General features: G+C 41.2%; 1 protein-coding gene across 1 annotated transcript in view; it reads left to right on the forward strand.

Moving 5' to 3' along the window:
* Positions 1 to 1544: 1544 nt before the first annotated feature.
* Positions 1545 to 18482, forward strand: part of tnn (tenascin N) — a 28942-nt gene continuing 12004 nt past the window's right edge. Inside the window, 6 exon segments of the mRNA XM_059564259.1 lie at positions 1545 to 1656; positions 12406 to 12795; positions 13388 to 13762; positions 16028 to 16291; positions 17256 to 17438; positions 17546 to 17635. Of these exon segments, the coding sequence (XP_059420242.1) occupies positions 12411 to 12795; positions 13388 to 13762; positions 16028 to 16291; positions 17256 to 17438; positions 17546 to 17635 (1297 nt within the window). The 5' untranslated portion in view covers positions 1545 to 1656; positions 12406 to 12410.

Genomic DNA, 18482 nt, shown 5'->3' on the forward strand with positions numbered 1-18482 from the left:
CCGTTAACAAATTAAACATTGAGTTTGTCATAGTTGCTGTAGGACCCGAGTCTGTAATTGTGATTTTTTTTTCCTTCAATGACGACATTCTTTAAAAGTGTTCCAAGAGGAAACTACTGCTGTTGCTATCTGTCTGAGCAAGAACATAAAACCACATTATGTATAAAGCGGGACCCCTGCTTCTCTTTAAAAAACATTACACCTGGCCTGCTCTCCAGTTTCACCTTTCTGTAACGCAACACCCAGAGAACAACAGATGCCTGGGAAATTATAGCCAAATAACCTCTGTGATGACTTCTAACAATTGCTAGTCCATTCCACTTAAAATCTTGATTATATGCTGACAGAAAAATATGTGTGGAGCTCTCAAAACAAATTAATAATAATAATTAAAAAAAAAAGAAAAAAAAAAAGCTGCTAGCTGGTTAATTGTTACACCAAAAACATTTTTTTTTTTTTTTTTTTTTTTTTTAAGTTAAGTAGAAACTGCTAGCAAATTTCACTATTCATTATAAAGAATCAGCAAGAATTAAATGTGAAATTTTTGAAGAAGAAAGACTGAAATTGTTTTACTGTAAAATGGGCTCGCACAGTTTTAATTCCAATTCTGAATAAATAAATAAATAAATAAACAGAATAAATAGAATAAATAAAAATTACAGTGTATGTGTATTGTTTAAATTCTTTTGAGTGCAGCAGGGAAAAAACCAAGATGCATGTTTAACTAAGTTTTTGTTAGTTATGCTTAAGTTTATTACTTTGAAGAAACATTTGTGTAAGTTTTGATTTATGATTCTGGATGTTGCACTGCACATGTTTCACAGACGGCACAAAACCAAAAGGTGTAAATTAGATTAGGAATTAGTTTCCATTTGTTAAGTAATTCCAGTTTTGGAATCAAGAGGAAAATTTGAGGTAAGAACACATAAAATATTGCTCTTGTAACCATGTAGTTTGGTGCTGTATTCAAGTAGATTTTTTGCTCTACATGCCCTTCATTAGCTATATATCACAGTTCCTGGAAAACAGATTGATTAGTGCTGCTACTGTAAGAAAATCCTTGACATTAAAAACGTGTTTATTAAAATCTTTGGTAACACTTTAGAATAGGTAGCACTTATTAGTTGCTTATCAGCATGCATATTACTAGAATATTAACCATGTATTAGTGCTAATTAATGCCTTATTCTACATCCCTAATCTTACCCTACCTAAACCTAAAAACCACCAAACTAACTATTAATAAGCAGCAAATTAAGAATTTATTGAGAGAAATGTCGTAGTTAATAGTTCACAAGTGTTACCAATTCTAAAGTGTTACCAAATCTACCTGCGAGAGCTACTGGTATTTATGGACCACTCCTCTTAAGTTTGTGTTTTATATATGTATTGTAATAAGTTCCGGACAATGTACAACAGAGAAGAGTCTCATTACCTCCATCAGTTCTGTCCTCTATGGTGAAGTTTTGGAGGTAGCCACACCCAGGCTGGCCATTGGCTCGTGGCTGCAATGAGGACATTTAAACAGTTTGAAGGCAGAGAGTTGGAGGAGTCGAGACATTGCTGAATGGCTGGTCGGAGCTTGTAAACAGGTGCTTGCACTAATAAGCGTCCATCAGTGGGCAGGAATAGTACTGTGGCAGGCAATATTTTCGGGTAAGGCATCTACAGCTTCAGTATTGCATGAGCATAAGCTTCTCACTTTTTTGCAGCTGTAAAAAAGTTATGTTTAATTGATATTAAATTATATAATGATGTTAATGCAGTGATTTAGAATTTGTTTTTTAAACTAAAAAAATTTAATTGCTTTTTTTTTCTAATTTGCAAATTCTTGCTAATGAATATTAATATTATGGATATTCAAAACTGTAAACATGTTTTGACTGGTTATATAAAAAAGTACTTGTTATGTTATGTGATAACATCTAAATTAACTAGTTTTATTTTTCTACAAGGTATGATTTAACATGTCTGAATCAAATTAAAGTAATATATTTTCTTAGGGTCAGATCACATAGAAATATTACATGAATACAGTGCAATCTTAACTTTTGAACTTTTAACTTTTTTCTTTTCTTTTTATGTTTATGTTACTGTCTAATGTTCATGCTCAGACTAAGAATTATTGCTAAATGTATAATTCTTTAGGATAAATACACTGAAACCATCCATAGTGTTTTGTCATTTAAGGCAATAATCTTCGGGTATTATCAGAAGCCCAGATCAGATGAACGGCAGATGTTGCACGCAGCCCGCTGAAGGTTTACTATTTGCTGCATGCAGATTACACAATACAAGTGAACAGAGTCAGTTTTGGGAATCTGAAAGATCCTTGTAAGTCTGCTGTGGTTTCATTCCCCTGTGGTACATACTGAGGAGAGGAAATGAGTCTGTATCAAGACTTAAGCTTAATTGCTTTCAGCTCTCATCAGCTGAAGAGCAAAAGGGAGAAATCACTAGTGTTGCATGTTTGTGGCTTGCAGTCTGCACTCCTCACCTCTCCTCCTCTTCTCTTCTCTTCTCTTCTCTGCACTGGTAATCCCTAAATCTTTTTACTAATGGTGCAACTGGGGCTCTGCTTTAGATTCAGAGAAACAGACTGACTTTGTCTTATATAGGAGAGGGCATGGCATGGCACAGTCTGGCTGCCTATTTTCCTGCCCTCTACCTCACTCAGTTTATTTCCAACTCAGAATGTGATTTATGCTGTTCACATGCTGTTTGTATTCTGTATTGCTTGTAGGTCCTTGCCCTTTCAGTTCCTAAAAGGCATAAATGATTCCCAGTTACAGCGTTGAAAGCTTATATTTTAATTTGGTGTTGAGATCCAACAGATAACAGTCAATGGCCACTTAGCAGCCTGCATCTTTTCTGTCTTGAACCAGACTCTGTTAAACTTCATTGAGCATGGTTTACTGAAATGTTCAATGGGTATGGAAGATAGATTTTCAAACATCACTGTGTGTAAATTGGCAAAAACTTGTAAAATTCAAGGTGATTATGAAAACAAAAGCAAAACCTTTTAATTATTATTATAGATATTTTCCTAATTGTATTATTAGTAATTTTTAAGATGAAAACAGGTAAAATTAACTGTTATCAATGTTAATATTAATTTTAATATTATTAATAATACAAATTTTGCTAAAAGAACTTATAAAAAAAATATGTTTATTTTTCTGGGAATAATATAAGAAAGAAGTTATTATATATTTTACAAATTATATGTATAAAACATTATGCACATTTATTAATATTTTATTATTATTTTTATCAGTTAAGTTCATTGGGTGGAATCATGAGATTTTTTTTTCATTATAGTTTTAATTAATACTTTTTTAACAAATTATTATTTCAGATTTTTTTATTTTTATTTTAGAATGTATTTGTCAATTTTCTTTTGATACCTTCCTACCTATAAAAGAAAATAATATCTATCTATCTATCTATCTATCTATCTATCTATCTATCTATCTATCTATCTATCTATCTATCTATCTATCTATCTATCTATCTATCTATCTATCTATCTATCTATCTATCTATCTATCTATCTATCTATCTATCTATCTATCTATCTATCTATCTATCTAAATCTAAATGCTCGTATGTGTGTGTGTGTGTGTGTGTAAATTTACAGGGCAGTCCACTGGATGAGTAAAAAATAGTTAAGAGTGAAACATTATTCATGAGCAATTTATGGACTGTGATCAGCAATTTTGATGTCATACATTGGCCAGTCACATGCAAAATGTGGGCAATAAGTATTTTATGGTTGTTGCATGGCAATTTGCATTGTTTGTTCAATGGTAGAAACATAGCATCTTTTTTGTGCGTTTATTTATGTGCATGCAGGCTCAAACATCCCCTCAGTAGCAGTGGAAGAAGAGAGTTGGCAGACTTTTCCAGTGTGTTTTCCAAGACAAATAAAAACGCAAAAAAGAAATGGTGCACATGAAATAAAAGCCTCTGACAAAAAGCAATAAACAAGACCTTCAAAAGGCCTTGCAGCTTGCAGTAGCATATGTTTGGTGTCTGGGCCTGTGATATAAGCTATGGCAGGATGTGATGGACCTCACCGCTCTGTGTCTTAATACTGCATCATCCAATCTAATTAGCATCAGGGAGTCCATGAGGTCAAGGAGAGACTCTCTTGCCTGTTTGAATTCAGTGGTTAATTATTTAAATGTTACCCAGTGAGTTGAATATCCTTATTTAGATGTATCAATTAGAAGAGATAATGCAGAAGGAAATATTTTGTTCCAGTACACAGTCCCTTTTGAGTAACAGATGTGAATCACTCTAAAAACACATGTTAGACCAACATTATTTCCCTAAATAGTCACAAACTTCTTAAGTGACTTGAATATGCTATTTCATATGAACTGTGTTGCTGATTTTTTATGTGGTTATTGTTATTGGATTATTGTTTTGATCTGTGTGGGCATTTTGTTTGTGCCGTTGCTGTAGTTCTTATTGTAAGTATTGAGGTTGATTATAGCACTTGTTTATATGAATCTGGGTGGCATTGGCTGGATGGGACATTTTGGATTTAGTGGATGATTCATCTTGTTTTATTGGTTTATTTATAGTTATTATCTGGTAATTTATGAACACAGAATGGCCGTTAGAATTCAATCTTCTTAGACTAATGCAATGGAATAGCTCTCCACATCTGCAAAAGAGAACCTGTCAGAAACAACAGCCGCCAGCAATGTTTTCTTTTCAGTTGGTTGATCTGTGTGGCATGAGCTCCAGATTTTTCTGTGCTTCTGTTCGCATTTCTACCTCAGTCCTGAGGGAGTTCTCTGTCTTCTCATTTCAGCATTTCTGCCATTCCACATCTGCTTCTGGACTTTGATGTTTGTTGTTCCATGTTTATATTTAAGCGCCACATTTACAGAGATGTCCTTAATGTTCAAAACAAAGCATGGAATGAATAAATGGTGTTGGGGCTCGTATGCGAGCGCCTGGTGGCCGGGCCTCTCCCCACGGGGTCCGGCCGGGCTCAGCCCGAAGGAGCGACGTGGGGCCGCCTTCCCGTGGGCTCACCACCTACAGGAGGGACCGTAAGGGGCCGGTGCTTAGACAATCGGGCGGCAGTCGAAGGCGGGGGCCTCGACAGCCCGATCCCTGGACACGGAAACTAGCTCTAGGGACGTGGAACGTCACCTCACTGGCGGGGAAGGAGCCCGAGATTGTGCGTGAGGTTGAGAGGTTCCGACTAGCGATAGTCGGGCTCACCTCTACGCACAGCTTGGGCTCTGGAACCACACTCCTCGAGAGAGGATGGACTCTTCACCACTCTGGAGTTGCCCATGGTGAGAGGCGGCGGGCTGGTGTGGGTTTGCTTATAGCCCCCCAGCTCAGCTGCCATGTGTTGGAGTTTACACCGGTGAACGAGAGGGTTGCTTCCCTGCGCCTTCGGGTCGGGGATAGGTCTCTCACTGTCGTTTGTGCCTACGGGCCGAACGGCAGTGCAGAATACCCGGCCTTCTTGGAGTCTCTGGGAGGGGTGCTGGAAAGTGCTCCGACTGGGGACTCCGTCGTTTTACTGGGGGACTTCAACGCCCACGTGGGCAACAACAGTGACACCTGGAGGGGCGTGATTGGGAGGAACGGCCCCCCTGATCTGAACCCGAGCGGTGTTCAGTTATTGGACTTCTGTGCTAGTTACAGCTTGTCCATAACGAACACCATGTTCAAGCATAAGGGTGTCCATCAGTGCACGTGGCACCAGGACACCCTAGGCCGTAGGTCGATGATCGACTTTGTGGTCGTTTCATCCGACCTCCGGCCGTATGTCTTGGACACTCGGGTGAAGAGAGGGGCTGAGCTGTCAACCGATCACCACCTGGTGGTGAGTTGGATCCGATGGCGGGGGCGGAAGCTGGACAGACTCGGCAGACCCAAACGTACTGTGAGGGTCTGCTGGGAACGTTTGGCCGAGTCTCCTGTCAGAGAGATCTTCAACTCCCACCTCCGGCAGAGCTTCGACCGGATCCCGAGGGAGGCTGGAGATATTGAGTCCGAGTGGACCATGTTCTCCACCTCCATTGTCGAAGCGGCCGCTCGGAGCTCCACTAGGTGTCCTCAGTTCCCACGGTGTTTATCATATTATCACTTCCTGTCTCCTTATTTGGTCACCTTCCTCCTTGTTTAGTTAATTGATTGTTCCCCACCTGTCTCCTGTTTCCCCATTATCCTTTTGTGTATTTATACCTGGTCTGTCTGAGTCTTAGTCACGGAGTCCTTGTTTAATGTGATGTTAATTCATGTCCGTCATCTAGTCGTGCCCTTGCCTTGTCTTCTTGTCTTGTTTTTATGTTTTGGATTCTCTGGTTTTGACCCTGCCTGGACTGTTTACCCTTTGGATTTGCCCTTTAATAAAGTCACATACCTGCACTTGGATCTCTCCCGTGGTTCTTTGTAACACCGAACGTGACAGAAGGACTCCGTCAAGCGAAGATCCAGCGGTATGTCTGTTTATGTCTCCTCCCCAGCCACAGAGCGGGAGAGGAACGGATTTGAGGGAACTCGCCTGGTGGTTTTCCGGGGGACCAGGGGAGGTCGCCGAGGAGGGAGTGGTCGAGAGGAGATTCAGCACCGCTCTCAACCATGGCCTCCCTTCGACCCGGGGCTCGTGTGGGATGGATCAGAGCCACCGTCTCACCATGGCGGACGGAGAGGGGAGAGGAAGCGCACGTCCGCCACGGTGGCGCCACTGCCCATGATTGCCGCGAGTCCAGCGCCACGGTGCAAGATGGCCGCCAGCTCAGCGCCAACACCCAAGAAGGCCGCTGACTCATTCTTGGATTATTTCGCTACGCTGTCCAAGATTCTAGAGATTCCCAAGACGGTTAACGTCATGGCTGCTGAGCCAGCGCCTCAGCACAAGATGGCCGCCAGCCCAGCGCCACAGCACAAGATGGCTGCCAGCCCAGCGCCACAGCACAAGATGGCTGCCAGCCCAGAGCCACAGCACAAGATGGCCGCCAGCCCAGCGCCACAGTACAAGATGGCCGCCAGCTTGGAGCCACAGCACAACATGGCCGACTCAACGCCTGAGTCTCCAGACAAGGTGTCACCGACTCGCCATCATAGAGGGCGGAGGAGGAGGAGACAGGCGTCTACCGTTCCTCAAAGCCCGGAGGACGTTCCCGAGGCGGTGCCCGATGCTGTTCCGGAGGCCGAGGCGGTGCCCGATGCTGTTCCGGAGGCCCAGGCGGTGCCCGATTCCGAGGCGGTGCCCGATGCTGTTCCGAAGGCCGAGGCGGTGCCCGATGCTGTTCCGAAGGCCGAGCGGGTGCCCGATGCCGAGGTGGTGCCCGATGCTGTTCCGGAGGCCGATGCGGTGCCCGATGCCGAGGTGGTGCCCGATGCTGTTCCGGAGGCCGAAGCGGTGCCCGATGCCGAGGCGGTGCCCGATGCTGTTCCGGAGGCCCAGGCGGTGCCCGTTGCTGTTCCAGAGGCCGAGGCGGTGCCCGATGCTGTTCCCAAGGCCGAGGCGGTGCCCGATGCCGTTACGGAGGCCGAGGTGGTGCCCGATGCCGAGGCGGTGCCCGATGCTGTGCCCGATGCTGTTCCCAAGGCCGAGGCGGTGCCCGAGGCCGTACCCGATGCGGTGCTCGATGCTGTTCCGGAGGCCGAGGCGGTGCCCGATGCTGTTCCGGAGGCCGAGGCGGTGCCCGATGCTGTTCCCAAGGCCGAGGCGGTGCCCGATGCTGTTCCCAAGGCCAAGGCGGTGCCCGATGCTGTTCCGGAGGCCGATGTGGTACCCGATGCCGAGGCGGTGCCCGATGTCGTTCCGGAGGCCGAGGCGGTGCCCGATGCCGTTCCGGAGGCCGAGGCGGTGTCCGTTGACATTCCGGAGGCCGAGGCGGTGTCCGTTGACGTTCCGGAGGCCGAGGCGGTGCCCGAGGCCGTTACTGAGGCAGTGCCCGAGGCCGTTCCAGAGGCGGTGCTTGAAGCCGAGGCGTCTAACGTCTCCACAGGCAGTCCTAAGTCAAGTCAGGTGCCCATTGACTTTCCAGAGTTGAGTCAGTTCCCGGTTGACCCTCCAGAGTCGAGTCAGGTGTTCATGGACCTTCCTGAGTCAGGGTTAGTCACCGTCGACCATCTAGAGTCAGGGCTAGTTCCAGTTGACCCTCCAGAGTCGAGTCAGATGTTTGTGTGTCCTCCAGGGTCAGGGCCAGTCACCGATGACCTTACTGAGTCAGGGCCAGTCACCGATGACCTTACTGAGTCAGGGCCAGTCACCGATGACCTTCCAGAGTCAGGGCCAGTCACCGCTGACCTTCCAGAGACAAGTCAAGTCACTGGGTGGTCTGCTGCTCCGCCCTGTTGGACTCCGGCATCGACCACAGGGGCGTGGTGGTCATCTGCTCCACCCTGGGGGACTCTGGCGTCGAACACGAGGATGTGGTGGTCTTCTGCTCCGCCCTGGGGGGCTTCCGCTCTGACCACACGGACGTGGTGGTCTTCTGCTCCGCCCTGGGGGGCTTCTGCTCTGACCACACGGATGTGGTGGTCTTCTGCTCCACCCTGGGGGGCTTCCGCTCTGACCACACGGAGATGGTGGTCTTCTGTTCCGCCCTGGGGGGCGTTTGCCCTGACTACACGGTTGTGGTGGTCTTCCGCTCCGCCCTGGAGGACTCTGGCCTTGACCACAAGGGTGTGGTGGTCTTCTGCTCCGCCCTGGGGGGCTTCATGTTGTTTTTTTTCCTTTTGTTTTTGTGTTAATGTCGGTCCCTGTTCCTTTCTGTTAGTCTGGCCCTCCGTCCCTCCCCCTGTACCTCCTCCGTTCCTCCTCCCTCCTGATCTTTCTGTGTTGTGTTTACATTCTGGTGCCTGTTCCCCATGTTTTTCTTTTCTGGCCCTCCGTCCCTCCCCCTGAGCCTCCACCTGTCCGCCTCCCTCCTGGTCTCTGTTTTGTGTCTGTCTTGGAGCGTCTGGGAGCCGCTCCGTAGAAGGGGGGTACTGTCACAGTGTCTGGGTTGTGTTCCCTGGGTTTCCACTAGGTGTCCTCAGTTCCCACGGTGTTTATCATATTATCACTTCCTGTCTCCTTATTTGGTCACCTTCCTCCTTGTTTAGTTAATTGATTGTTCCCCACCTGTCTCCTGTTTCCCCATTATCCTTTTGTGTATTTATACCTGGTCTGTCTGAGTCTTAGTCACGGAGTCCTTGTTTAATGTGATGTTAATTCATGTCCGTCATCTAGTCGTGCCCTTGCCTTGTCTTCTTGTCTTGTTTTTATGTTTTGGATTCTCTGGTTTTGACCCTGCCTGGACTGTTTACCCTTTGGATTTGCCCTTTAATAAAGTCACATACCTGCACTTGGATCTCTCCCGTGGTTCTTTGTAACACCGAACGTGACACTAGGGCCCTCGCCTTTACATCACTTATACGGATAGATACAGAATGTGTGTCTAATCTTCTGCATGCATTCAGGATTTTTTTAAAATGAAGTTCTATGTGCTGTCTATCTATGACAATCTGACGCTAGATTGGCTAATTATTACAACCCGAATTCCGGAAAAGTTGGGACGTTTTTTGAATTTTAATAAAATGAAAACTAAAGGAATTTCAAATCACATGAGCCAATATTTTATTCACAATAGAACATAGATAACGTAGCAAATGTTTAAACTGAGAAATTTTACACTTTTATCCACTTAATTAGCTCATTTAAAATTTAATGCCTGCTACAGGTCTCAAAAAAGTTGGCACGGGGACAACAAATGGCTAAAAAAGCAAGCAGTTTTGAAAAGATTCAGCTGGGAGAACATCTAGTGATTAATTAAGTTAATTGATATCAGGTCTGTAACATGATTAGCTATAAAAGCTTTGTCTTAGAAAAGCAGAGTCTCTCAGAAGTAAAGATGGGCAGATGCTCTCCAATCTGTGAAAGACTGCGTAAAAAAATTGTGGAAAACTTTAAAAACAATGTTCCTCAACGTCAAATTGCAAAGGCTTTGCAAATCTCATCATCTACAGTGCATAACATCATCAAAAGATTCAGAGAAACTGGAGAAATCTCTGTGCGTAAGGGACAAGGCCGGAGACCTTTATTGGATGCCCGTGGTCTTCGGGCTCTCAGACGACACTGCATCACTCATCGGCATGATTGTGTCAATGACATTACTAAATGGGCCCAGGAATACTTTCAGAAACCACTGTCGGTAAACACAATCCGCCGTGCCATCAGCAGATGCCAACTAAAGCTCTATCATGCAAAAAGGAAGCCATATGTGAACATGGTCCAGAAGCGCCGTCGTGTCCTGTGGGCCAAGGCTCATTTAAAATGGACTATTTCAAAGTGGAATAGTGTTTTATGGTCAGACGAGTCCAAATTTGACATTCTTGTTGGAAATCACGGACGCCGTGTCCTCCGGGCTAAAGAGGAGGGAGACCTTCCAGCATGTTATCAGCGTTCAGTTCAAAAGCCAGCATCTCTGATGGTATGGGGGTGCATAAGTGCGTACGGTATGGGCAGCTTGCATGTTTTGGAAGGCTCTGTGAATGCTGAAAGGTATATAAAGGTTTTAGAGCAACATATGCTTCCCTCCAAACAACGTCTATTTCAGGGAAGGCCTTGTTTATTTCAGCAGGACAATGCAAAATCACATACTGCAGCTATAACAACAGCATGGCTTCGTCGTAGAAGAGTCCGGGTGCTAACCTGGCCTGCCTGCAGTCCAGATCTTTCACCTATAGAGAACATTTGGCGCATCATTAAACGAAAAATTCGTCAAAGACGACCACGAACTCTTCAGCAGCTGGAAATCTATATAAGGCAAGAATGGGACCAAATTCCAACAGCAAAACTCCAGCAACTCATAGCCTCAATGCCCAGACGTCTTCAAACTGTTTTGAAAAGAAAAGGAGATGCTACACCATGGTAAACATGCCCCGTCCCAACTATTTTGAGACCTGTAGCAGAAATCAAAATTGAAATGAGCTCATTTTGTGCATAAAATTGTAAACTTTCTCAGTTTAAACATTTGCTATGTTATCTATGTTCTATTGTGAATAAAATATTGGCTCATGTGATTTGAAAGTCTTTTAGTTTTCATTTTATTAAAATTTAAAAAACGTCCCAACTTTTCCGGAATTCGGGTTGTATATAGTTTTTATATTTAAATTTTATGTTAATAGAGGTATGCCCTATCCTATTCTAGATATTTTTACTGGACATATAGACTATATTTAACTGTATGAATAAAAAAATAGACATTTAAACAGTTATTTAAATGCTTGAAATATTGCTATATAATATAATATTATATATTGTTATATGTTATATTTATATTATTTTATTAATTATTTTATTAATTATATTATTTGATAAAAATCTATATTTGTTATTCAGTAAATAATAATAAACATGTAAAATGTTTATAATTAGTCTATATAAGAATTCTGTAATAATTTTTGGTCCTTATATTGGACTATGCTAGATTTGTTTTTTGTTTGTTTGCTTTATATTTTTTATATTTATATTTATTTATAGAGGTATGCATTTATTTTAGATTCTTATAATGGAAAATTAGATGCATGCATCAAAGATGGACATTTAAACAGTTATTTAAATGAATAAAATTTTATTTAACATTTTATTTTATTTATTTTATTTAATATAATTTAAAATGTGTTGTTTAATATTTTTTTACGTTTTTTTATTATTATAGATTTGTTCTAAAAATAAATGTATTATAGTGGTTATATAAGAATGCTATAATTCATCAAGTAAGTTATAAATATCTACAGTATTCATTTACCAATTATGATTAACTTTACTTTATTAACTACATGAATCGACTTACACAATATCAGACGCTTACTGTTAATGATTTACATTAACTTAGGATGCTGGGGCCTATTTCCGCTGGCGCTCAAGAAAAACTAATTATTTTAATTCAAATCTTAGTTTTAAAGCAAACAAACCCCTGGTGGTACTTTCTAAGCATGCACTTTCTCTTTTATAAAATTTCTACTTTTAAATAAAGATGCATTCAAACCTTGATTGACATTATTATCATGGGGATCACGTCATTTAGTTAGAAGGGTTCTCTGCTCCCAGAAGCCCTTGTGGTTGTGGATGTGCAATTATGGTTTGGATGAAATGTGCTTGAAACATAAGGTCTGCCCAGTTCCTACTGTAGGATTAGACATCTGTAACACTGGCCTTGTAAAACAGATTGCGCTCCATTAAAAATAATGTGATGTCTTGCACAATGATTTTTGTGTGTGCAGCTTGCAAATCAAGCTCCTTATTGGAAGGTTGGACCGCAAACCATAAGGAAAGTTTGATATTTTAAGAAAGAAATGCTTGTAAATTTAACCACACAATCATCATAAGATTCTCCAACCAAGGATTCATGTCTTTCTGCTTTCTTTCAGAAACCATGATTGTAAGATTCAACGGGCTGAAGAGAGGCCTATTCCTTCTGGGGATGTTCTTTACAGTGTCCCATCTTGTGCTCTCTGAAAAGGTGGGTCCTGCTGAGAAAGAAGTCACCTTCAGCCATGTCTACAGGATTGACTCTGGTTGTAAGCAGGGTTCTCAGGTGGTTCAGCTTTCCCAGGACCAGGCCTCAGAAGGTCAGTTAGTTACAGTGGGTGGAGATAATGACATTGTTTTCAAACACAACATACGTCTGCAGTCGGCTGGTTGTGGATGTGCAGATTCCGAAGACTTCAAAGCCCTGCTGTACCGTGTAAATGGCCTAGAGGAGGAAGTCACCTACCTAAAGAGCCAATGCGCTCAGGGCTGCTGCAGAGGAGGGTCAGGTATTAGTACAAACCTGGAGATTTTTCCCTGATTTTTTAAAACTCAAAATCAAGCTACCTAATTTGGTGCTGTTAATCATATATATATCAGAATATGCCTCAAATATAACCTAGTTGAATCGATTCATGCTAAAATATCTTATGCATCCCTTATCACATTTGACTTCTATTGTACTTAGACCCAGAGCCTTTATAAGTACATGCATCTGTAATATACTGTGAATGTGCCACCTTTTATTAAAAAAGTTAAAATATTATGCTTTTTTATAATTCTAGTTCAATTTGTAAATTTAAACTGAATTTGAATGAAGGTATCAAGCAGGAGCTAAAATTCGAATTTTTTGAAAGGAATACCATTGAACTGAATTAAAAAATATGTATATAACCCTAAAAATGTGAATTTTGACAAGAAAAAACAATGTTTGTCACTTAAAAAAATAACTGTATTTAAACAACAACAATAACTGACTTAAAGGCCTTATAAAGAGACAGTTGAAATCTGTGATTCTTCGCCCTGGTCCATATATCTGAGTTCCCCAACCTCCAAAATCTCATGCAGGTGAAATATGTTAAGGCTGTTCTGTTTTGCTAGGTGTGGACACTAGCTGCAGTGGGCATGGCACATACCAGCAGGACTCTTGCAGTTGTAAGTGTAACCCAGGCTGGGAGGCTCCAGACTGCTCTATCTCATCCTGCCCCGATGAATGCAACGATAATGGCCGCTGTGTTGACGGACGCTGCGTCTGCTATGAAGGCTACATCGGCCATGACTGCAGCCAGCTCACATGCCCTAACAACTGCAAAGACAAAGGCCACTGTGTGGATGGCAAATGCGTGTGCTTTAGTGGATTCTCAGGAGAAGACTGCAGTATTGTCACCTGTCCGAATGACTGCGTAGGAAATGGACGCTGCGTGGATGGACAGTGCATCTGCGATGAGGGATTCTTTAGAATCGACTGCTCCATGGGTAAGATTATACTAAATTGGAATTTAAATGTCCTGACTGTGCTTGAATCACTAAACAGAATGTTTTAATAATTGTAATTTTCACCCTGAAACTGCTAGTATATTTTACAAACAATTTAAAAAAAAACAGCAACAAGAACACGAACATTTGAAGTAGATCAACTACAAAAAAAATAAATAAATAAATAAATAAAATAAACATCTTTTAAAACATACTCCTATAATATTTGTTTAATAAAAAAAAAAAAAAAAAAAAAAAAAAAGAAGTGAGTGCCTCAGAGTTGGAATGCATGGATAGATGAGCTGAGCTTCAAAAAAATATAAGCCGTGCCCAGAGCCTTAGAGTGTGACATATCATCGGTGTTAAAATTTCTGAAATGGTTTCGTAGTGGAGTTAGGGCACAGTGTAATTTACTCCAAGAATGATAATAGTAGGGATGTAAGAGCAAGCACTGCAAACTAGTCAAACAGATCAATTTGTGTGTTACAGTCTCATGATCTTGACACTAATTGGCTCTGGAATATTACTCGAGGGTTTCAGCTGTCCATAACTTGTCTGAAAGATTTTCCATATCTAATGCTATAGGGAACCGCCATTGTTATTGAACCACACTCGTTCTTGCATATATGGGGATTTCTGACCTGTAAAATCTTACAAGGATTCTAGGATTAAAAGTTATACCTTGAACACCAGAAGCAAAAAAATAATAATAAAAATAAATTTATAACAATAATAATATAAAATTATAGGTTTATTATATTAGGAGGTATTTATCTAATTTTGTAATTTATTCCACTGATGGGACAGCTGACTTTTTAGCAGCCTTTACTGCAGTTTTCAGTGTCACATGATCCTTGATAAATTTATTTCAAAACAACAACAACAACAGAAATCTTACCGACTTTTGAACAGTATAATGTACGTTGCAAGCCTAGACCTACTGGATTATGTGAAAGTGATTACAAACTCACACAGATGAGACCTGTATGAAAAACAGAGAAAACACCATGAAACAATTCTACGTTAATCATGAATGTGGTCGATCATCAAAAGATCAGTGTGGCAACTTTGTTCTGACCACAAAGAGTCAAGTGGGATTTGGTGGATGTCTTAATGGTAGATCAACAAAGTGCAGATGTTGAAGATTAGATTTACTGTACCTACTGCTGGCGCCATAGGCTTAGTCACTGCATAAAAAGTGACTACAATTTTGTTGTTAAAATGTGTAAGAAATGTATATTAATCCTGATCACAATAAAACCATCAATAAAATCTAATTAAAAGTTAATTTATGCTTAATTAAAGTTGCTCTAAGCATCAGGCTGATGTTTCTCTGGCTTAAAGTTTGTCCAAGTCCAAACAGAACTGTGTTGTAATTGTAATTCAATTCCTTTGGTCATCGCCCTTAAAATCATTTGGTGGGAGCATGCATTTCTGACGCTAATGTTTTCTTTACACCTGGCTGATAATTCATTATATTATATGATAGCTCAGCAGGCCTTTTTGGGAAATTATCTACGGGTGAAATTCTTACTGGCAAACTCAGGAGAGTACAGCAAGAATGGCAATATTAACTGCCACTGGATGGAAAGCCTCCTGCAGAACTGAAGGAAAAATTTGACTTCCTGTCCCCTCGCCATGTGGAAGAATGTCAAAACCTGCTGTTCATTCTTTCCTGGGTATTGCAGTGTCCACAGCACCCTTTTCTCCCCATCGTGGATTTTCCTGATTTTTATTTTCTCTTGCAGTTTCCTTAAATCCTCCGTCTCCTTAATTTTTTTTCCCATGTAAGTTGGTGGATAATGTGTTAATGCAAACTTCTGCTGACTGTCTGACTCTGGAGCTCCGGGTTTGCTACTGGGACCTCCCCTCTTTTCTTCCTACTCTGATGTGCAGTTTTGATAAGATCCCCACTTATTGATGGAGGCTCAAACTACAAAGTAACCAGAATGAAAATGTATAATCTCCATAAAATAGCCAACTCAGAGGTTCAGTTAACCATAAGGTCACCTGGTATTTGGGAAGCTGTATAAATGTGAAAAAGCTTTAGAAATGAAAGAAGAGAACTGGAAAGTAGAAACTTTTAACTATGTGGTTTTGACAAATTAATATTGTCAATGAATATCGACTTATATTTTGGTCTGTTTGTCAATGTTGGTTGGTTGAACAAATTATTAATTAATAAACAGGACCCAAATGCATAGACAACTAGTGTATAATCTGATGTGAAAGAATGCTTGTTGACAACATTTCTTCATACTTCAGTTCTAGGACCAAAAGGTCTTCGTCTGATCAAAGTCACAGATGTATCTTTGCTGGTGGAGTGGGAGTCTGTGAGAGGGGCCGAGTACTACATCCTGTCCTACTATCCAAAGGGAGACGAGGGAGCCATTAAAGATGTTCGGGTGGAAAACACGAAAAACTCCTACCTAATCACGGGCCTCAGACCCGGAGTCACATACATAGTGCAGGTGCACGCTGTCATCAGAGGCATTAACAGTCAGTCTGATGAGATAGTGGCTATTACTGGTAAGACCAATTGCCTAAAATACTACAAATATACTGGCAGTCATGTAGTATTGAGGGTTCAGTTTTTATAAAGCTTAAAATAGATATTATGTAGTTGTGTAAATACTTTGTAAACAAAGAAAGTTCATTTCAGTTCAGTAAAATGGCTTTGTCATAGTGGTATTTGTGTTCATTTAAAGCCAGCTGGTAGAGTTCAGTGAAAAGCCAAAAACACATTTTCACGGAAATGAATACTTACAGTTGTGCAACAATGGGATGAGCACTACAACATTTTGATGTGGTCAGTCATACATTCCCCACAGCACATTAGACTCCCATGAGAAAGTGCTGATAATCTGGATGTGATGACAAAGATGAATGGCCAGTATTGGACACTGTCTGTCACCAGTTAACAGAGAGTTTGAATGTCTGAAAGCATTTCCTTCTCACATGAAAGTGTAGCTCAGTCCTTGTCTGCAACTCATTTCTGTCATCCGGTGGCAGAATGTTAAGGGCGGATGCTTGTAAGAAGAGTACCGGAGACATCAAATAAAAAAAATGAAAAAAAAAAAAATGTCAAAGGATTTGCATTAATTTGTATCAAATAAGTCTGTTCACACAGAATCGCTGTAGAATTATATATATATACATACATACACACACACACACACACACACACACACACATACAAATGCATATCAATCATCATATTGATTTCTGAAGGTTCATGTGACACTAAAGACTAGAGTAATAGCTGCTGAAAACAAAACGGTTATTTTTAATCATAAAAACATTTCAGAATCTTTTTGATCGAATAAATGTAGCCACTGAAATCTTATCAACCTCAAACTTCTGATATATGCCTGATTATACACAGTAGTCATATTGCACATTGAAACAGGTAAAAACAACTTAGTGCACCATTACGCTTTTTTTCCGTTTACTGTCCATAAGAGATATTGCCCTTATCTGGTTTTCTCTTCAGAGGTCTCTGGTGTTGAAGGAATCAAGGTGCTGGGCCAGACAGAGGACTCTATCCAGGTGGACTGGAAGAATCCTGCAATTGCCATGGACTACTTCAAATTGACCCATGCTAGCCCTGATGGTCAGGGAGGACAGGAGAACGTGGCAATGAGCCAAGAGGCCAGAACCAAGCATACCATTGTAGGTCAGTCCGGTGTTATGCATCCATCTGCAGTCACAGGTCCCTAAGCTTCAGAGTGTATTGACTTCAGTAGCTGTGTAGTGAGAACAACATGAATGTGTGTTTTTCAGGCCTCAACCCAGGAACAGAATATCAGATAGGCGTACAAGCAATCATAGGTGAAATGGAAGGCAAGCCATCGTATGCCACAGGGGTCACAGGTCAGTAATATACCTCGATAGCAATGCATAAAGTGTAAAGTAAAATTTCCAGACACCACTTTAGATTTTCTTTCATAGTGGGGATGTTTTCACATTTTTAGATTTCCTTTCGGTCATTATTTTTTACTTTACAATATGAATATTTAATATGTTTATTAAGCCACTTCATTGTGCCACACTGTAGGTGATTTAATGCCTTATTAATCTTGCAGGGATATTGGTGCTCACAATGTAGGTGAAACCTGACCTAGAAATGACAACATCAAAATCTGCAGAAATACATAAAGAAAGCAAAACATAACAGAGAAAAATAGATGCAGAAATAAGATTATTGTTCTGATGTTGATGCTAGAGATAGAATCTTTGCCACAACAATCTTTTAATGGAGGGAGTCCTTTCATGCTTTCATGCTTTACGCTCAGAAAATATTTTCTTCTGAAGGGGTTCAGTGTCCAATGGTAGTTAAAATCTTTTCAGCCCAATGCGTAAGACAGATATTTTCCTTGTGACCATAAATCAATTAAATTGCTTCCTGGACTGAAAAAAAAGCAAAACAAAAAAACAAATCCGTTTTATTATTTTACTCAGGGCTATTTAAATGTGGCAGTTCTAACATTACTTGCTCTGAAAAAGTACACGTCCAAAACCAACAAATCTTCAGGAAGAACCCTAGAGGCATTGGTTTCTGTTTTATTATAGGTATCTTAGTGGTTGGAGCTGCAGATATTTAAAGGTAGCACTCCAGTGCTTTAGAAATGATAGTCTGCCATCAACGAGATCTTTATACTAACTAAACCTGTCAAATAATGTTGAATCAAATAAATAGTGGTCTGTAAATCTCCCTTAG

Source organism: Carassius carassius, chromosome 12 (assembly GCF_963082965.1).
Source record: "Carassius carassius chromosome 12, fCarCar2.1, whole genome shotgun sequence".
NCBI classification, from domain to species: Eukaryota; Metazoa; Chordata; class Actinopteri; order Cypriniformes; family Cyprinidae; genus Carassius; species Carassius carassius.